We start from the raw sequence: 22,094 nt of genomic DNA, 5'->3' as shown, positions 1-22,094 counted from the left end.
ACTGTAGGTTGATGCACTGGATAGTGACCCAGGAGTTTGAGGTGCTGTACCTTTGCCACGAGTTGATCCCATATGCAGACAAGGTGCTCCGCAGTGGAGAAGGAGGCATTTAAGTGGGCAGTGACCAAGCTCAAGTGTTTATGGGCAGACAGGCAGGTGACCAATCATGCACGCCTGCATTAGAAAGCATGGGCAAAGGGCACCAATACCCCTCGTTCTTCTCTCTCAACCACTACTCTTTCATTGGGATAGGTAGGGGCCACACCAGCACCCACTCACGCATGCACGCTTTGTGATCTGCTTCCTGTTAGCGGTCCGGAGCAGCTCTTGGGGAGGAGGCATCAGGATGGTACCTCTGGGATGCTTGCATGCTTGTCACCATGATCGACTGACAGGCTGCCATACACAAGCTGCAGAAGCCAGCTTTTCAGCACCCATGATTTGCACAGCCGCCTGCACTCAGCACTGATGCTCCAACCCTAATGCTGAATTGCTGGGTACAATTGAATGCTGCAGCTGCAACCGCCCTCCCACATCCGCACTTCTTTCAAAACTACTCCCTCCATCAAACCGGGTCCTACCCCCGACTCCCTGGCCACAGCTATCAACCAGCCCTCTTGTGGGTGATCTCCAGTTGTTTTTCTCTTTATTCTAGAACTTTTCTTCCCACTCTTGCTTGCTCTTGCTCTCTCTCTCTCTCTCTCTCTCTCTCTTCCATACTCCTTAGTTCCCCCTGGTTGTGCAGAATAAAAGTTGCCTTTCTGGGGTCAAATCTTGAGATGAGATTACTGTTGCGTGCATGTTCATTGTCACACCCCACCACACAGGAAATTAAAAAGCATTCAAAGCATAATGATAAGCTCAGTGTGAGACCTTCACCCAAACAAGTAAAGAGTGATCCTACACAGCTGCTCCTTTCCCCGTAGCTGTAAGCCCTGCCATATGACCATTATTTCTCTATAGTTTCTCTATAGCCAGTTTGGGAGACATTAATAGCGTGAAGGTCATGGGAACAGATCTCATTGTGACATCTGTTTTGTAGAGGAGACTGTCCAACTATTTCTGAGTAGAAGTTTGTATTTTATCACCGATGGTTTAATGATTCCTATAGCACACCAATAAAATGAACCAGACTTATCCAAAGATAAGACTTAGTGACTATTTAAAAAGCATCATAGGTAACGGAGCACAGCAGCATCAACTAACCAAGATGATCCCAATCGTGCTAGTATCCATCTTCTTTGCCAGCGGTAAGAAGTAGCTGTGGTTGTGTTGTGTTTTGATAGTAATATTTTAAAACTTTCAAAGTGACTTGAATATCAGATCAGCATAAGACCTTGTTTATAGAAATATGCTGTATCATGAAAAGCTATTGACGATTACCCACAACGCCTCTCTATCTCTTAAGCCTATGGGTGCGGCCGTCCCCCAGTTGAACCAGTTGTCACTCGTGTGGTCAATGGTGTGGATGCTCGTCCCTACAGTTGGCCTTGGCAGGTATAAACAACTCCGTCTGATATATGAATCTCCGATGTTTTCATAGGAAATGAACTTTGGATAGGGATTCGAAAGTGCTGTGAATTATTGGGTGTAAAACGGCACAAAAACGCTATGTTCAGTTAATATGAAGAATCATAGTGGTCTAGAGATCAACCAAATACGTAAAAGCAAGTTCACTATTATATTAACAAAATCACCTGAAAAACAACAAAAATAGACCCTGAAATAGTTGTATTTATATGAGGGAGGTAGTTGAAATTTTGGACAATTTTGAGGTGTTCTTTGGCATGAAACTGCTGAGTAGTGCAGGTATAATGAACAGCTCTGTGAAAGTCTAGTAGACTGTTAGATTAAAATCTTGTTTAAATGGTTTTTTTTTTTTTTTTTTTTTTTTTAAATGGTATTTCTCTCTAGATCTCACTGCAATACTTGAAAGACGATGAGTGGAGACACACTTGCGGAGGATCTCTGATTGCCACCAACTGGGTTATGACTGCTGCTCACTGCATTAAGTAAGAACATATTTATGTGGGAAAAAAACCTCGGCACACACATATTGTGTTGTCATTTTTTAAGCAGAATATTTCATGTTTTATTATGTGTTTAGTCTGTCATTATATGTTCAATCGATCCTATTTTGCCTCTATCGCAGTGTCATGCTTGCAAATGCTCATGTCATTGTGTTTTTTTATTAAATGAACTGGTTTTCTTAAATTGTGCCAAAAAAGGGCTGCATGTGGAAAAAAACACAGCAATGCTGGAGCTCCCTGAAAGATGTCAGCCCTGTCCTGTTTTCCGTGTAGCACCAAGCTGACCTACAGGGTGTATGTTGGCAAGTACAACCTGGCTGTGGAAGAACCTGGTTCCTATGCCATCGCAGCCGAGAAGCTGATTGTGAATGAGAAGTGGAACCCCCTGCTGGTCGCCCTGGGGTATGACTTCCTGCAGCCGTCCGCTTATGAAATTCCATGATGAAGCAGATGGTATGCCTGTGATTTCCTGCAGTAATTCTCAGTACTATGATCTATAAATACATACATTTTTGCCATTCTGAAACATAGTTTATACATAAATACACTATAAATTAATTCGAGTGTTACATTACAGTTGTTCATACAAGCATTTATTGTCTCTTCTTTACATAAAGGAAGAGCTCTGCATAGTGTTCTTCTCCCTTGTCTGACACTCCTCCACTTCAGTTAATTACAGAGGGATAAAAGGGTGAACTGAACAGCTGGAAGACAATAGAAAAGTTAGAGTGATCCTAATGCGCTGATTAGAATTCAACCTTTGAATTCATTTTTTTTTCCCATGCAATGCAACCAAGAGCATAGATCAAGTGCATTAGTACCAATCTATTCTGTACGGATATACCCACACAGCTTATATGTTTTCTCCTCATCACACACAGTAATGACATCGCCCTGATCAAGCTGTCGGAGCATGTGACTCTGAGTGACCAGATTCAGCTTGGGTGCATCCCACCTGCTGGGTCTATCCTGCCTAATGCCTACCCCTGCTACATCACCGGCTGGGGCAGACTCTACAGTAAGTACTTCCTGTCGCTTGACAGAGATTTCCGTGTTTGTGTTCACATGTGGCTAAGTAGAGCACATGTAAAATAATTATATTTGATTCTGTATCATTTAAAATATTTATTAATACCCTTATTTTTTTGTAATAGAGTGCAAATAAATATTGTACAGCAAATGAGGTCATGTGGATTTACTACAGTTTTCAGAATAGTCCAGTAATTCTTATTTTTAATACAGCAGAGAGAGTATAAATATCTGCCTTTATAAGTCTGTTCTGCCGTTTTTTCTTAAAGCCAACGGTCCCATTGCCGATAAGCTGCAGCAGGCTCTGATGCCAGTGGTGGATCACGCCATCTGCTCTCAGCCTGACTGGTGGGGTGTCGCAGTCAGAACGACCATGGTGTGTGCTGGTGGAGATGGCATCGTCGCCGGCTGCAATGTGAGTGCTGTTTTTATATTTAATACATATGTATGTGGCGCTTGGCTACATGTGCACTACTGCCGAGGTCAGTTACGGAATAACGCTACAGGGAGGATCATGGCTTTTGTGATACGTGTGGTCTTATGTGTGTTGTGTGAATGTTTAATAATGCTGCCTGTGCATTTTGAAAACTAAACGAATAAAAGTCAAAATCATTTCAGGTATAGGTATCTGTTTACGGCGAAGGGAAATAGAATCTCCTATTGAAATATAGACCCAATAACAAAATAATACCAGTATATCACATTGCAAAACAAATATGAATTGTACATGGAAATATACATTTTAGCATGGAACAAATATGAATTTTACATGGAAAAGGGTAATGTACATGTGCTGTGAAGGCAGTCACTGGTACCACTGACAGATTACAGTATAATTATTAATGCCATACTAGCATATCGATTGCACTGGGAAGCCACGCCCCCAGAGATACCTCACACGCTGTCCTGCTTGTTCCAGGGCGACTCCGGCGGCCCCCTGAACTGCAAGAACGCTGACGGCGTGTGGGAGGTGCACGGCATCACCAGCTTCGTCTCCGGCCTGGGATGCAACTATGAGAAAAAGCCCACAGTATTCAGCCGCGTCTCTGCTTACAACAGCTGGATCGACCAGGTACTGCAGTGATATCAATGCAGTGAGGGCCTCGACGGGGGAGGGGGTGGCATGCAGGGGGTGCATGGTCACTGTAACATCTATCAGACTAAGGCTGCTTTGTTTCTTTGCAGGTTATGACGCAGAACTGAGAGGTTCTCAGCCACATTTTCAGCAAATAAATGACTGTGCAAAACAATGTAATTCCGTGTGTGATTTTGTTAGAATCACTGCCCATCCACCGCTCTTCAAACTGGACACCCTGAGCAGGGCTGTGGGGGGGGGCTGTGGGGGGGGCGGGGGGGCGGGGTGCTCTGGTGCTAATGAGAACTAAAGAGTGATGAGATGTTGTTCTCGTGCTCTTTGCAAATTTGATATTTGATATTTTATGTCTTCCCAACAGCTTAAATTAAATGGCTTATCATTATAACATTATAAAAAATCCTTGATTAAGTAGGTCTATAGATTTATTTTTATAAAATAACATGGCGTATTTTAAATATGTTTTGCAGCATATTATTTTATTTCTGGCAAGCAAATTTAAAATAAAACCAATGAAAATCCATCCATCCATCCATTTTCAAGCTGTACCAGTCAGGGTGGGGTGGTGGGGGGGGGGGGGGGGGGGCTGGAGCGTATCCCAGGCAGCATAGGACACACTGGGGTCCAGCATGCTGGTCCATCACGGGACACATACATACACACACTATCACACTGTGGGTGATTTAGAGACCTCAGTCTGCTGTGTCTTTAGTCTTTAGACTATGTGAGGCGACCCATGTGGCACTGGGATAACTGGGTCTCTTTATGTGTCTGTCTGTCTCTCTCTCTGTCTGCTTCTCTCTCTCTCTCTCTCTGTCTCTCTCTCTCTCTCACACACACACACACACATAAAGCGGAGGCAGGATTCTATCCCACTGAGCCACCTTACAATTAAACATACTTCAAATTTCAATTTTTGTTACAATTGTTTAAAGCTGATATACACCATTTATTGTTTTAACAATAGTTTTGCATATTTGTTCTGCACAATATAACAGAATGTCCAAAAATCACAAAAAAAAATCGTTTTGTACAAAAATCGTTTTTCAAAAAAATTATTTAAAATGGTTATTCTACAACCAACCACTAGATGTCGTGCGATGCTTAATAACCAGTTTCAACCGTTCCGTTCGAATATATTTAAACATTTTAAAACCTTTTCTATGGAAATAAAATTATTAAATTTTAAGGACCCGGTTTGGCCTTTGTTACATATCTTGAAGAATTATATTTTATACTGCGTGTGTAAATCATGACATTCAAATATGTGTTCTTAGCACTTCAGCAGTTTTTAATATCTTTATATGTCTTTGATTACACTTAATTATTATCTTAATTATAGTCTCACAAATTGGACCACAGGGAACTACTTTACTTCTTTCCATCAGAATATTCAATTCTCCTGCAGTTATACAACAGAACTTCATAATATTTTATTAAACCAGCAAAACTGATTAGAATGTCATATATCAGCTCCCTTAAAAATTCATATAACATACTCCAATAGCAGAAGGTTTTGTATGCCTGTAGCTGTCTGCCATTACAAGATCGCAGAAGAAACCTAGCAAGCTATTTATAAACTTTTAGCTGTAACCAAATATCTTTTATAAGCATTATCTGATTGCATTAACTTTTTTTCAAGCTTGCTAGTAGAGAAGTTTATAGTATTAAGTAAGCAAGTAGTAGAAGCTTGCCAGTTAATACCTTCTTCTGGATCATGCTGTGAAGAAGTAAATAGAATATTTTTGATAACCACACAATTATAGCTGTATGAAGGTAAACATGGAGGAGAAGTTCACCATGAGGTCCACAATTGACACCATCAGCTTGGCATATACTACACAGACTGCCATTTCTTGATGGTCTACAGAGGGAGTAATATTCACCTCTACCACATTGCTCTGCTTGCAATTAGTTCAATGGCAACCTGAGATCCTCTAGTCTTATTCATTTTAGCCTCTCCACATATCTTCAGCCCAAGAGTTTCTGTGGAACAAGTATAAAAGATGTCCGGGTACAGTATCTGTCTGGATTCTATGGGAGGAGGCCTCTGGAGCAGAGTATTATAGGGGTGGATATGGTGTATGGGGGGTGTATCTCCCCAACTGCTCAGCCAAGGAACATCTTGATTCCTGCTGTGACTCTTTTTAACAACAATAAGTGAATATTATTTTGCTCGATGTAGACGTAATATTCTGCTTGGCTTGCTTTTGTTTCTCCAACTTCTCTTGACTGCTGGTTAATCAAGATTGGGATTCCTTGTTGTTGCAACTGAGCACACTGTCTAACACAATAAGTACAAGATTTATAGAGGTAATAGTAAAGAAGCGCATGTTTATTGTTTCATATTGATTTTAGCAGTGCATAATAGGTATTCAGCAACGCCTTTGGATTTAATGGTCTTTGCGTGCCATTTGAAACTTCACTTAATTGCTTTTTTTCTCTTTTAAACAGTATGATTTCAGTATAGGTTTATCATTTTTATGTTCATGATTTTCTTAAATTTCTTAAATAATTTTAAGGAGCACCTAAATGGTTGCAGGAAAATGGCAGTTTGTTTTATTCAAAGATTAACGTAGCCAGTAGGCAATGAGCCACTGTATTTCTGTAATTGTAGGCGGGTGAATTCAATTTGAACAAAATCCGGACATGTGACAGGAAAAGTACTGGAGAGGAATGGGGGTGGGGCCTGCAGCCATGTATGACGGCATGATTGCTTAAATTTTTATAGCCAGATATAGTATATAGATATATAGCCAGATATAGTACCATATAGAGTATAGTACCATATAGAGCATCACTAGCAGTAGTACCTGGCATGTTTTGGTATGTTGAGTGTATTTATTAAATTTTGTATATTTTCATTGCAAGAAATTTTGTATGAACTACATATGCAAAACAATGTTCAACAGCAACTAATTTGCAAGTCTAAAAAACACATTTGGGAATTTTTGCGCAGAAAAATCTTGTTAATCACATTAACCCTATTCAGACCTCACAGTAATCCAGACATGTAACACAACTCTGATAGATTGTGAAGTGATCATTATTTCTTTATCTTTAATAATGTTCAAATTTAAAGGTCAAATGAAATACTTTGACATTACTGCTTACAATAATGCATAAAGATTCCTTTTATATGTAACAAAGGGCAATAAAATATGAAACACTGTGAATTATGCTTTTTCAATTTTAATCATTCAAATGATTTACTGGCTTATATACAAAATTTCATCCATTCATCCATCTATCCATCCATCCCATTTCTTATGGGAACAAATCCAGAGACACAGTGAGCCTGGAGCTCATTCCATAAAAGGATGACTTGGCACTGTCGCCTCATGCATCTGGGACCAGACTTCGAGTGTCGGCCACAGCTCTATGTGCATGTTCTCCCCATGTTATCAGGGGGTTTCCTCTGGGCATCCCCACCCAGAACATGCTATAATGAATTTGAATTACCAGTGTGAATGGTGTGTGAGTGACCCTGCATAGGATAAGAGGGAACAGAAAATGTATGGATGGATGGATGGATCGATTTCAGTCCTGGGAATCTTCACTTCTACATTTCCTGTGGCTGTTAAAATGATCTAATTACGATGTTGCACAACTTAATTTAATGCAGAAATTCATTTAAGTATAGAATAAAGAAAAGTAGAATATAAAGACTGTTAATCCAAATGTAAACTTAATTAGAAATAAACAAAGGACACACTGCTAATAACAATGTTTACCCAAGTTCCTTCCTATCCAAGAGGAATTTTAATCAGACTCCACCTCTGAACTGAAAGTATAATTAGATTATTTTGTAAATGCAAATAATGCTACACAAAAAACAGTTACTCACCTGGAAGCAAGCTGTCTGTCTCAGTCAGTGAAATGCTGGAGGCACAGGAAAGATTAGAAAAATGAGGCAGGCCATTAATTTCCTGAGGACAACGCATAAAGAAGCTAAATACGATTAAGGAATTTCCCATTAAGTTTCTTTCCTTTGGTTAATTAAACAATAATTTGGGCATAAGTGTAGTGAAGATAAGTGCACAATCAATGGGATATGTTTACTAAATAGGCTGTTTGGAATGCATTTGATTTAACCAATTGCTTTGATCATATCAGTTTTGTAAAATGACACGTGTAATAGTAAGGCAGCCATCAATCTTTTTAGGCAAATAAGAAATGCAGCACAAAACCATAAAATATGTGGTCCAAATTATGATGACCACAGAAGAACTAAACAAAACAACTAATGCATGACATATGTAACACTATGAAGAAGGGTCTTACCCAGCATCAGAAGGATGTTCCTAATAAAGGATGGGCTCCCCCTTTGAGTCTGGTTCCTCCCAAGGTTTCTTCCTTCTAGGGAGTTTTTCCTTGCCACTGTCACCTCTGGCTTGGTTTCTGGGGGCTTTGGGCGGGAATAATGTAAAGCACTTTGAAGGTATATTGTGAAAATAGGCTATACAGTGTACAAATAAAATTGAATTGAATTGAACTGAATACTTCTGTGCTGGTGTTTCAGTGTTGCTCTGCAATTATGCTGCCAAAATGTTAGTTGGCTGAGCGTGGGGGGTTTACGTTTTGCTAAAACATTTTTACTCATAGGAAACAAAACTTAGCAAGCTTTGCAATTTTAATGATTGCTCATTATACAGTCACAGTCATTGTGGTCTGTGTCGCCGTGACGTGTAGTAAAGACTGATTAACACTTCTGCGTAGAAACTACGCCATTAGTACTGCATAGGTAGGTACTACTAGGCCTAGCCTAATACCCTATGCTGTAACCCGTGTCGTGGCCTGACGCACACCTCCCACAAATGCAACTACAGGCATCAGGCTATGTTGTGGGTTAGAGTATGTTGCTACCGATGGCAAAGTTTCTAAAGAGAAGTATAATTCAGAATTTACATTTAAATAGTTACATTTTGGGGGAAGGTGCATATCTCGTAGGCTATGGTGTAGGATACATGCCTGTGCCATACATACAGCATAGACAGGGTTGCCAACTCTCATGCAGACTAAAAAAGAGAGTTCTTTTATTTGTATCTAGGCAACTCCCATTAGAAGTTAACGTGAAGGAATGTTCTGTCCACTATGGCACATATATGAAAGAACGCATTGTTCACTTCATGACACAAAAGCATTTTGTGTTCCTCTAAAGTGATTGGTGGAGCCATTGTGGCAAGACACCAAGGAGAAAACAGAGCATGATGGGAAGTCATAATGCTTGCTATTTGGTAAACATGCAAGTGCATTTAAGGGAAATGTCCTTAATTTGTTTTGGAAATTACTTCTTATAGGCTGCCCAGTTTGTGTTGGTCACATAAAATATGCAGTCATTATGTCTGCAATAAATATATAAAAAGACAGACACCATAAAAATTTATGACTAAGAATTTAAGCTGATAGATTTAATTAAAAGTTTCTCTGTTAAGTACTCTGTTAAGTCTTAATATTTAATTTTAAAAATCCTTGAATCCTTAATACATCCATCTATCCAAGTGTAACACTGTCAGGATAAAGGTACCAGAAGTTACACTTGTTTTGACTGCTTATTCTGGTTAGGATCACAGGGTTCCTAACACGCCTTTATTACCTAAATGGCAACACAAAAACACTTGTGCATTTTTCTGCCTCACACATGATGGTGCAATACAGTGTATTTTACAGCAATATTGCATGTAACTAACAGGGGAAGTCTATCTTTCCATACTTTGAAATAAACCAGTAATGGATACATCTACAATAATGTATCCTCTGTCAATACTATGTATCACCTATTTTGTATCTCTCCAGTATGTGCATTTGCAGACCTTCACATTCCACCCAGACGTTAAGATACCATCAGATATTAGAGTAATGACTGTAGCCTAACACAGATGATCATGTTTCATCTGTGTAAACGGGGTTAATCTCTACTTTACTGGACTGTACACTATAGTGTGATTAGGTTTTATTGTGAGAAAAAGAAAACAAACAAATGCCTGTGCTAAAGGTAAATTTACTATCAAATTAAACAGATGCAGCTGAGACATTCTAGCTACGTAATGCTTTCATCACTTTACATTCATTAGACTGGCAGAAGTGAATGTAATAGCGTCAAAATAAATAAATTTATAGATGCATGGGGCACATACTTTTGTGAACTACGAACCCTTTGAAGATGAGGTGTCAACTACTCTCATCAAACCTTTCTTTTAATGCTTTCTTTGCACAAGATGGAAGGATTTGCCAATTAATAGAATATCATCCTACACAGAAGGTACTCTTGCATTGTGCCAGGAAACCTTGGAAGTTGGGCGTTGGATGGATGGAGAACTTATATTGAGATTTGATTTACAACAGTAAGCAATTAAACATATATGGTATTAGATCATGCATCCCTCAAACTGGGTGTTATAGACCAGAATGTTCTATTTTCCCAATTTAACGTATGGTATTTGTAAGAAAATTAAGGTTCTGCAACCAGTTCCTGACTTTCCGCGGTTTTTTTAGCCAAATAATGAAGTACATGGCTATATGTGGTCTTAATGGAGGCAGGTATGAAGACTTTAACCCTAAAATTAGCTACATCAAAAGCGTTGGGGCAATTTACAAGGTAAGACAACTCTTATACACATGTAAATGCATGTGCATGTCCGTGCAGACTTATCTCGGATTGAATCTCACACCAGTCAGCTGACCAAAGTTGGCGATCCTGAAATGTCCAATTTGAAAGTGCAGTGTTTAGTCTAAGAACGCTTGTAAAAACTGGCCAAGAAACTTATTAGTAAAAACATTTTCTTGCATGTACAGTATGTTGGTCGGGTTGGTGGTGCGATAACCCGCCTCCATAAGCCGGACAGAGAGGGCAGCTACGCCGATGACGGCGCTTCACCAGCGGACTGAGACTCGTGTAGTGGCTCCATGAGTAACAGAAACAGGGAAGAAGTAACAGGCGGAGCTACTGCAGTCACAACCATGCAGCTTTATTGCCGGCTCCTTCAGCCCGCTTTTTTACGGTTTTATTTTTAATCTGCTGGAAATGTAGAATTACGTGCTTAGATCCCTAACAGGCAGCACGACAGCCGGAGACAGCGAGTCCCCGGGGAAAAGACCGTCCTGTTTTACTGTCCTGGTTTTAATTTACTCCTTTACCTTGTCAGTATTTTTTTTGTGTGAATTTGACACAAGGGGCACAAAAACTACAGAAGAGGACTGTGCACATATTCCAGGGGATTAACTCTTAACGCGTAAATTAATACGGTATGTGACTTCCTTCGTCTGACATCGCAATTTCATTTAATATTTAGAACAATTCTGATATGAAAAAGAGATTCACTACTTTTTACCGAATACTACCATAAGATAAACAACTTTCTTTGGATCACCTTCGACACAGCTGCTGCATTTTATTTTATTTGTTTCATAACTCGATGATCATCTAGAAACGTTAGATCGCTGCTGTAATAGAAACGCGGCATTAAGTGGCCGAATTTAAACGCATTTAAGTGTAAAACCGTAAAGTCTTCGTACAGTAGCAACATTCAGGCGGTTAATCTTTATCCTTAATCTTTATAAAACGTCCCGTGTTGTGCCATCTATGTAGAGTGGGATTTTCTATCATGGTGGAAAATATACTGGTTACTGCTTTTTAAATTCTCCTTTAAATGCCTTACTACTTTAAAACTGAAAGGCTCCTGTGCTTGGCTAAATTTTTCAGTTCTTCTTGAGCTTTGACTGGTTTGTTGGTTTGTTTCCTTGACTGAAAGACTCATTCAGCTGTTTTACATTAACATTAGTGACACATTCATGATTATAGGAGACTGATCAAATCATCACACAGCAAGAAGTCAGTGCTAAAGTGAAAAACAGGGCATTGTAACTCTTCAGATATCTTGCTGACATTTCAGTTTTGCTGACATTTCATTCATGCTGTTCAGGTAAATGGAGAGTTAATGTATATAACTGTAAACATAAGTGAAATTGAATAAAACAAAATCAGCAAACATTATTCTGACTGTGAAACCACTCTCAAATGTCCACAGAGGAGTTGAAGCGTTTCAGATGCTGTATTTATAAAATATGACATGACAGTTTAGACTTAATTTCCAAGGGAAAAAAGTCCATTCCAATTCCCCAGCACATACACAGCACCTAGAGAATCTTCTCAGCTTTAAAGCAAACATCTTCCTGGGTTGTTGATTCAGTGTCTCGGGAATTTTAACAGTCATACACTAACATTTTTTTTTGATAAATTACCTTTTATATTTAACATTTGTCCCAACCAGTAAAATCCCAGTTTTACAGTAGATGGAACAATAATACTACAAACTAATTTTACTCTACATTCAGAAACCTGTGTATGTAATCTCTCTTCTGGCACTTTACACTGAAAAATTGCACTATTTTTAGAGGGTAAAAATAAACATATTTATATGTTAAACAATGTAAACTTAATGTTAATTCTTGTTTTCTGGTCATGACAGACCTGAATTGTCCATGAACCATCCAATCCCAGTAAGAGCATGGTATTTCCTGATCAGACTACAAACCAAGAACTAACAAGCCCTTTATCACATTGATCTGTCTTTCACTTTCATCTTTATCAAAAAATAATAATAAACAAAGCATTCTCCAGAGACTCATTTCTACTGAAATAAGATTTAAATCATAACACTGTTTAAAAAAGCTCTTCAAGTACAACTTTTGGCCAAACTATGGATTTTCAGGGCTTGGGCTTTTCTTGAATTGTTCAATCTGGGTTTAACCATGATGTGAAAGGTAGGAAAGATCATCATTCAAACATTTTTAAATGATGGTACAGTTGTGTCATAAACAATATAAATTTTTTTGACTGTTTTGATTTGTCTTTTGGAGCTACAGAAAAAAGGAGGCGCAAATTAAAAATCAAGCGACAAATATATTTTAGTAAAAAAACACGCTTGTAATGAATGATAAGTTACTCACTTTCTGGTAAATGTATAACGGACCCTGTGATGTAAAATCTTGTCATGACCACTGCATTTTATTTTTTTGTTAATGAATTAAGGGCACAACAAAGGAATTTGCTCATCAGCCTCGCATGTTAACAATAACTGCAGGTGAAACAGTGGGCTCTCATACCCTTGTCACATGGTTTTCCGAGAAACAGGATATAAAGAAGTGCTGTGTTTTATCGCTCCCGATTGTGGAGTTGGCAGGGGCCAAAATCATGCTGCGTTAGAGATATTCAAATGCAACTTATTTAGACAATAGAATCCCGGATATTGAATGTAATGAGGTTGTGTTGTGATCTGACGGAACATCCTGTAGCAGCAGAAATTCGCATGATCAGTAGCTCTCATTAACATTATTACTTACATTGAGTTTTCAATGGAGTTTATTTTATTCATATATGCTTTGAAATTGGCTCTTTTTTGAAACTGAATTAGTTTTACTATATAGTTTTATTTTAATTTTACTGTAGAATGTGATGTCATAAGGTTAGTTGATTTGGAATTCGTACATTTGGTCACTATATTAGTTTGCAGCTTCTTTTTGGGAAACAAATTCTGTAATATTATGGCACCTTAAAATAAAGCTTTCCAGTCTTATACTAAGTGATTTAGTATCAAAAATAGGTGGTTCAAACTAGGAACCTGCAGCTTCCAAGCTGATGGGCCTGCTTTTATCAACCAGACAGAGACTGTGGATATTAACTACAACTTAAATTGTATTACAGACTTTGTTTCCCAAAAAAACAGCTGCAAATTAATGTGATTCAAGGTAAAAATTCCAAGCCAACCAGCCATCCTATGCTAGGACAAGATGGTGCTACACTTGCCTGAAAACCCTGGATTACATGAACTTGGATTACATATTATTTTTAATCTAGTTTCACCAGTTAATACTGTAAGGATTTTTAGAGTGGGGATCCATCTTGTAAATTATGCTAACTACATCTTGTGTTTCATGTCCCCTTTAATCCTAGGCTGTGTTCAGATTGCTTTATTAGTAGAAATATCAGACATGAGGAAGGTAATATGCCAAATAAACATAATTTCTCATCTTGGTTGTTTTCCAATTGCTGAGTGTTTTGTTCAATTGGCTCACTCAATATTAAGTAGAATAGCACAGGGAAAGGCAGTTATGTGAAAATCATTGACTGACCTATTTGCAGTGACGTTAATATGCGACACTTCCAATTGAACAAGACTTATCTATCCAATCACTGATACACTTGAGCTACTGATTAATTTTAAATCAAAGACCAGGTAGTTATGTATTTCCTGAACATTCAGTAATAATAGATTTTTCACAGTATCTCTTTTTCTCTAATGCTGTTTCAACTGATTGTTTCATTTTTGATTTGAATTGGTACCGAAGGGATTTTTCTTAAAGAAAGCAGTTTGGCAAAAGAAATATAAAATGACTTTTTGCAATATAAAAGGTATTGTTGTATGCCTGTCTAAGCTTCAGTACAGAAAATACTGACAAAGTGAAGAATGTAATGAATACATAATATATTTGGTTGAAAATATGTTTTCTGTTTTAAAATATATTGGTAAACTGCCATGTATACAAAAATAAGTGTGCTATTTATTCTTGTTGCATGCTGTTATTAACTGACCATCTGATGCACTGAAATCTATGGTAAATACTGAAGGACAGAGACCTGTCACACAAATTTTCTGTATTCACTCAGAGCTTCACTCAGATCCTGACAGACTGAGACCTATCGCATAAATTGTTTTCGATATGTTCACTCAGACCTTCAAGGTGGTCAGATATTTTCAGCAGCTCTTTATCCAGCTTTATCCAGACCGAAGAAGCAGGAAGTGTAGGAGAATAATGGATTTTGCATTTTAGAATGGGCCCCGGTTTATCACGGACACCCGTCAATATACACATCGACATATTATGGGTAAATAACATGCAGCATGACCTTTGAAATGACAGGAATGGCAATTGTGCAATCAGGTCTATCTCTACAGGGGGCCGACACATGCTAAGCAATCACTGATTATTTTTTTGTAAATAGAAAGGAATCAAGCAGAAAAAGAAAAACAAAAAGTAGTTCAAACAAACTGTTAGTCTCAGGCATCCCCTAGCTCCTCCAGCCCCCCCTACAGTATATCATAGTTGGAGCCATGATTGGTGTTAACTCCCCAAAGACAAGCCTGGAGGTAGACCTGTAACCCTGTAGCTCTAATGAGTGCTTTAATAGCACACGTCATAGAAATGAACAGGTTAAGTCATAGTCTAACCAGTAGTCTTTTAAGAATGGACAACCTACCCTCAACAAATGCACAGTAAAGTTTATTGAGATAGTGGAGCACGTCACATGCTATGGTTTTGGCAATATTGTAGAAATGAGTGCTTCCTTAGAGGACACTTCAAGTGTTGGTGAAGAAAGCGACACCTCAGCAGTCGCAGCATCTTTATGAAAATAGATATTATGGATAAACAAGGTAAAAAGACGTTGTTGATGTGGCGATACATTTTGCAGTCTAAAGTCTGACCTGCAAAACACTGGTGCTGTGTACTGTAAACTCTGCTGAAAACTCCTGGCAAATAAAACTGGAAACACTGCAAAATTATTTCACCGTTTGAAGCACTGTCATCCAGTAGAACATAGAGAATGCGGCTCCTTATATTCACTCCAGTAATTAGTGTTTCCAAATTCAGTCGTTGGTTCAAAATGGGACACAGCATTTTATTTTTCACTATGGAATGGGTGTCAACTCTACCAGCAATCTCAAACCCGTTCCCTGGAGCAAGCGGCGAAGCTGAAAAAAAAAACTGTCAGTGTTTTCTAGTATTGTGTCCTACGACAAAAGTCTTTTAGGGCAATTCTAAGGGAACTGTAAGCAAAAATTGGAGCGTTAAAGAAATAATGAGCCAAATTATATTGTGATAATTATCGATATTGACTGTATGAAAAAATAATCCCTATCACCTAACCCTACGAGGAGACCCTCCAGACCAGCCCTCCCCCAGTCAAGGAGGTATTTCAAGTTTACAGAGGGGGATTCCTGTCCGGGCCCCAATATGATAAATGATGAATAGCCAGGGCAGGTAGTTGGAGAGGTTATGAAACCCTGACATAGGGAATGCATTACATCATTACATTATTACATTGCATTATGACATAGGGATTGCATTGTGGCATTACATTATTACATTGCATTATGACATAGGGATTGCATTGTAGCGTTACATAATTACATTGCATTATGGCATAGGGATTGCATTCCAGAGGAACCCTACGACTAATGTTACAAGTGAATCATTTTAATGAAAAACTTATAAAATGGCCTAAACAACATGTGTTTCTTGTCATTGCATCGTCTGTCCAAGCCAATCCTCAGTGATATGTATTAACAGCAAAAACTTTGTTAAATACATGAACAAACTGAAAATAATTCTTTTTTTGAGACTGACATGGAAGCAGAAATTCCACATTACAGAAGTCTGCCTTGTTATGCGCTGGGGTCTAGTGCTCCTTGCTCCTGTCTATCTCCATTCACTTTAAATAGACACTCTAGTCACTCTTAATCTTGTCAGGCAATCTGCTTGATCACAGCTACTGGCTAATGTTCTGCCCTTAAGATCACTAGAAATTACTCCAAGGCATAATAATTCAGCATTGACCTAGCAGCCCCCTCTATCCAGTACTGTGCAATAGGCTTGGGCTGCCAAAGAAAATTGTTTAAATAATCATTATGTTGGTGTTTTTATGTGTGTCAAAGTATTTTAGCTTGGCTATCTCAAAACCTTTCCTAAGGTCACCTCCATATTTTTAGTAACCGTCCACTATACTCATGTATTTGTTGGTTTAGCTACTATTCCACGTTTGGCTAATTAATTTTGTAATAAATATATGGAGTGACTAAGGTGCCCCTGAGGAGAGGTTTTGGAACCAAAGCGTTGTTTTTCTAGCCATCCAACAAGACATCAGCAACCGTTTGGAGAAAAGAATACATTTTTGTTGTGTTTTTTATTGTGTCACTGGTCATTTGCATATATTCTATTCAATTTTTTTTTTTCAAATCAAAAATTCTCTTACTACCCAGATAAAAACATGTTCTTTAGGACATATTCCTTGATGACCAAAGACATGCACAGTAGGCTACTGTACAATGACTGTGATGCACCAAAATATTATTGAGTAGAAACTAAAAGGTAATAGACTAATCCGTAAAACTAGGTCAAATACCCTAAATTACAGTGTTGCTTCAAACATTTACCATTAAGCATCATCTGATATATACTGGTGATAGTTTAGTAGATGTTAGCGCAGGGTTCCCCGGTTCTTGCTCTGGAGGGCCAGAAACCAACATAGTTTTCCCTGATTTCCGTGTTCAAACAAACCAATAAACCTGGTAATTAACAGGTTAGCTTTAAAATCGGCAAACTGCGTTGCATTCTGGCCCTCTAGGACTGGAATTGGGGTACCCTGGGTTAGGAATTTAGCTGGCAAAGGTAGCAAGTTTTGTTTTGTCTTTCAGAAAAACCCTGTATGCTGTAGCTGGTTTAATGTGATATTTAGTGCATGTCCATGTTCCTTTTGGTACAGTAGGATTCCGTGATTCTTTTTAAAACTTTATACTACATGACAGACCCTAGATATTGTAATAACAGTAGCAATTTTGCAAGGATAACAATTCTTTTGTATTGTTAACAGTCATTTACTCCAGTACTGAATCAACTCTTTCTCCTGAGGCAAAAACCAGGTTTCATTATTTGATGTTTTTTTTTCCTGGAAGCAAGTTTCCTTAATGAGGTACTTTGTAAGCATCAGTTGGTGGAGGATCTACTGACAGGGTGAGGTCAATGTCCGTTCCCTTTTTAAAAGGCTGAGTGATAGTTAAGTGCTGTTATGTGAAGCAAAGCAGGAACTGGGCAGCCGATTATCCTGCCTGATCGTTTATAAATAGAAAGCGATCGAGCTGTAATCTTTGTGTTGCTTTGTACTTTAACAGAAATAGAGAAGGTTAGCCACTACACGGCTTATCACACATTTTTTTTGCATCTTTGTTTTATTTATTGTCTGACTATTTTCCCCATTTTTGGGTTGCATGGGGGAAGCATTTTGTTAGTTGATGAGGACCCTGCGATTCTCACAGGAACAATAATCCAAGCCTCAAAAAGACAGTAGGTGAAACTGAAAAGAACCCTAGAATTAAATTTGAACTATACAATTGTATTTTCTTCAGGGACCCTTTAATATATTCTCCTAATTGACTAGGCATGCTATGTTTTTCATCCATAAAAAAAAAAAAAAAACATTTTAATAGACATTTATCTGTGGTAACCTTGTATCTGCAGTGAATATTGCTTTTTTTTGCACAGGGCATCCTGTCATTGCTGTAAAAGGCATATACACATACTTCTGTTGTACGTTGTGGCCCTATAAAGCAGATCAGTCATACACACAAAGCCACAGACATAGAACTGGGGGAGAAAGTGTGTAGATCTGCCCAAAGTGGATCTATAGAACTTGACCGTTGAAAGCCCCGCTAATCCAGAAAAGCAAAAAATTGAAAAGTAAAATAAGTTAACAGGATGTGAGTGTACACTTTCAGGAGTGGTCTTTCATGTTATACTTAAGGAGTGGATGTTTTTCAGAATTATTGCTTGTTTGTGTTCATAGACAGGACACAATGTGTTTTTCTTTTAGATAATTCTGTAGGATTATTAAGGATTTAGTTGCTATTTTTTCAAACCTAAGGCTAGGCTAAGGTAGCTGGGGATATGACTCAGGACTCGGTGGCAAGTTCAGCAGAGTGAGCTTTGCCTTTAGATGCTCATCAGTGTGCCACTGTCACCTCCATGGGGTCAGACTGATTACCCCTGCAGCAGAGTGTATCCTCCAACTGTGGAACATGGCTGCAAACATGCCCTGTTTTTTAAGTGCCTCATTACAAAAGAATGCCTTCATTGTCATTTCACGGATGAAATCAAGTACATGACATTCAATCTTTGCATATCCCTTCTTGTTCTCCTATGGGACACACACATAAACATGATGATGAAGTTTGGGGTCAGTGTGCAGAGTCAGTTCTGAATCAGTTTTTAAGGTTAAGGGCCTTGGTGAAGATCTCCACACTGTACTGGTTATTTAGCCATAGGCACAGAAGCCACACACATCAGTCTCACGTAATGTGTTCAGGCTTCTACTTGAAAGATTGACAGGAAAAGTGTTTTCAGGCAATTATTTGTGCTCTAATTTTAGTAATCAACAGAAATGTCATTTATTCCTGGTCTTGGCTTGTACAGCACTTTCTGTGTCAACAATTTTCCTAACACTTCCAAATCAATGCATCTCCACAGCAAATTGCATTACTGTCATTGAAAGAATATCTGTTTTGCTGCTGTCAAATCAATGGTGAAGGCCAATCAGAGCGGCTCTCAGTAATCCATCATTCAGTGTATTCATTATGTTATCATGGCACTAATAATTTGGGGAAAAAAACTACCAGGACCAACACACTTATGTTGCAATGGTATAAGCTCCTTGACAAATTAAATTTAATAGATGAAAATTGGGACCATCTGGGGGTAAATTGTGTAATACACCCTGTGTATGCACTGGAACTGGAATTGTGCCGAAGTATGGGTACATTTTCTAAATGAAGGACGGGTAAGAGGTATTACTTTCAATTGATATAGTATGGCTTCATCAATATAACAGCTATTCACATTTTGTGTGTTTGTACAGTTTTTAAAAGTTCTTAACATTTTTTGCCAAAAGTATGTAGTTTCCTTTTCATTAACATAACTATAAAATATAAGTATAAATAATTAGTTACTTAATTTTGGCCCAGAATCCAGTTTAGTGAGCAGTCAGACCTAGCATATGGTCACTTTCTGTAAGAAAAGCTGCCAGTAGGCTTCTGGGAGTAAATAATTGAAGACAATGAATTTGTTGAACAGACGGGAATGTGAAAGATTGCTCATGTCCTAAGAGACATTCTATTGAACAAATGTGTATTATTGTGTGGATTTTGAACATTCCCTTAAATGTGTTTTACCCATGAAATGATAGGAATAATACGTTTCAAATATTATTGTGAGTTAAATGTATTTTTCTTACATGCATAAGCCTAGAAAATGGATGTGTGTGCATGTGTGACTGTGTGGCAGTGTGTATGACTTCTTAAGGGTTATCTCTGCCTGCTCAGTGTGTTTCTTATCACTACTAGTAGTGGTGATATATATATATATGTGTGTGTGTGTGTGTGTGTGTACACATACACACACACTACCAGTACAAAGAATTTTTTTTTTATCACTTTTCCATTTATTTTCTAAAATGCATATTTTATATTTTTGTTAAGCGTTGGAAATTTGCGTCAACAACTATGAATCAAAATGAACCATGTTTCCTTTATATCATGGAAAGAGTATGTAACAGTTCATGTCTGACATCTGGTTGTGTGGTGATGGCATGGTCAAATTCTAGCCTGTCCTTTAACTTTAAATGCACCAGTTAACAGTTTCATTCCATGAAACAGACCAGTATTTATTGTCCTTTGTAGAATGTCTCAAATTTTCTCTGCTGTTATGACTGCTAGAGGAGGTTACTTTGATGAATCAAAGATATGATATATTCTTACTAATAAGGGTAGGGATTAAGGTCGTGATGTTGGAATTAGAGTTTTCCCCACATGAATGAATGAGGAGTCCCCACAAAGATATAATTACAAACGTGTGTGTGTATGCATGTATGTATGAAGTTGGTATATATGTATGTTGTAAAGTGTATATTTTGCACAGATATTTTGGATGTGCATTTAATTAACTTATACCAATTATATGCCCTTCATTTTCTATTTCCAGGAACTTGGAGCAAGCAAACATCAGAACGGGCTCTTCTCTTCTTTCAGACTTACCCTGGGCGTGTGCCATCTCCTCATAGCTGCAGTTATTTTTACAAACACGCAAGATCTTTGGATTATAATATAAGTTCATATAGCATTGAGCTGACAGTTGAAAGACTTCTTGCGGTGATACAATTTCTCTTCAAACCACACCATCCATATAATGAGAAAGACAGTAAAACATTTATATGTCTGAAGCACATAGAAAATGCGTATGTGGGGAGAACAATCTCTGTCATTGCCATTTCATCCTGACGCCGTAGTTAGGTGCTGGAAAAGAGCCTAAGACCTGCTGCATTTTATAATCACACCAGACTTCCATTTTTTTTTTCCCTGGTTGAAGGAAACGTTCTGTAGCTGCCATATTGGAGAAATAAAAGTCAGACCTGTGACATCATGGGTAGCAGTGACCTCTCCCCTGCAGCCATCGTGGCCATTGCCTGCAACTCCGTGGTTGGCCTCTTAATTCTTATCCTGTTTGTCATCTTGTACAAGGCGTGCAAGGTGCCCTCCCGTCCGGAGAAGCCCCCTGCGCTGGCAATGGGACCAGAGCAGACGAATGAGCACAAGTACCTACTTGCCAGACCCTGAGTGGATGTTTCCAGCCAATTCATTTCACAGCTGGGAGAGCTTTCTTGATAGTTTACCAGCTGGTGTATTGTGGATTTTAAGTACAAATTAAAATAACACTTCATCAGAGAACAGACCAATTAAACTTTGGTACTTTCCAAGAAAGCTGAAGTTTTTATTCAGTCGGAAGGTACAGCTTTCCTGCATTCTCGCACAAGCATACTAATTGAAGTTGGATTATGGTGAGGCAGAGCCAATTTGGTAGGCATTTTGAAGGGGTCTGTAGACTTAGGTGCAGATAATCGGGCCTTTCAGGTGCATCTCAGTATCAGAGGCTAGTATTAGCTGTAACATAGCTGGCTCTAGGACTTATCTGTATCAGGTTTGTTAAATTATGGCTTCACCTAAGCTCTGCAGGCTGGTGGATCTCCAGGATCAGGGTTGATGACTACTGCTGTACAAGATGCAGGTTAGGTAATGAAAAATGCTGCTAAACCCCCACTGCTTGCCTGAATATACATCATC

At 38.4% G+C, this 22,094-nt stretch overlaps 1 protein-coding gene and 2 long non-coding RNA genes across 3 annotated transcripts; 2 read left to right on the top strand and 1 right to left on the bottom strand.

The window, feature by feature from the left end:
- Window positions 1–1,138: 1,138 nt before the first annotated feature.
- Window positions 1,139–4,309, top strand: ela3l (elastase 3 like). Its single transcript, XM_023823998.2, has 8 exons — window positions 1,139–1,250; window positions 1,409–1,497; window positions 1,915–2,012; window positions 2,304–2,432; window positions 2,912–3,048; window positions 3,329–3,474; window positions 3,979–4,131; window positions 4,245–4,309. The coding sequence occupies exons 1-8, from the start codon at window positions 1,211–1,213 to the stop codon at window positions 4,260–4,262; spliced, it is 810 nt and encodes a 269-aa protein (XP_023679766.2). The 5' UTR covers window positions 1,139–1,210; the 3' UTR covers window positions 4,263–4,309.
- Window positions 2,592–13,188, bottom strand: LOC111850283 (uncharacterized). Its single transcript, XR_011989232.1, has 5 exons — window positions 13,102–13,188; window positions 8,437–8,560; window positions 8,000–8,034; window positions 3,958–4,070; window positions 2,592–2,734 (listed from the first exon to the last, which is right to left on the bottom strand). It is a non-coding gene; the product is annotated as an uncharacterized lncRNA (long non-coding RNA).
- On the top strand, window positions 10,924–21,396 carry LOC111850282 (uncharacterized). Its single transcript, XR_002839758.2, has 2 exons — window positions 10,924–11,397; window positions 20,959–21,396. It is a non-coding gene; the product is annotated as an uncharacterized lncRNA (long non-coding RNA).
- Window positions 21,397–22,094: the final 698 nt, after the last annotated feature.

This window comes from Paramormyrops kingsleyae, chromosome 2, assembly GCF_048594095.1.
Source record: "Paramormyrops kingsleyae isolate MSU_618 chromosome 2, PKINGS_0.4, whole genome shotgun sequence".
Lineage (NCBI taxonomy): Eukaryota > Metazoa > Chordata > Actinopteri > Osteoglossiformes > Mormyridae > Paramormyrops > Paramormyrops kingsleyae.
Note: the sequence above shows the minus strand (reverse complement) of the source record. Positions and strands in the feature narration are given on the sequence as shown.

Coding starts and splice junctions, on each gene's coding strand:
- ela3l (XM_023823998.2), top strand. CDS start 1,211: ATGATCCCAATCGTGCTAGTATCCATCTTCTTTGCCAGCG. Junction 1,251..1,408: donor ATCCATCTTCTTTGCCAGCG/GTAAGAAGTAGC, acceptor CTATCTCTTAAG/CCTATGGGTGCGGCCGTCCC. Junction 3,049..3,328: donor CGGCTGGGGCAGACTCTACA/GTAAGTACTTCC, acceptor TTTTTCTTAAAG/CCAACGGTCCCATTGCCGAT.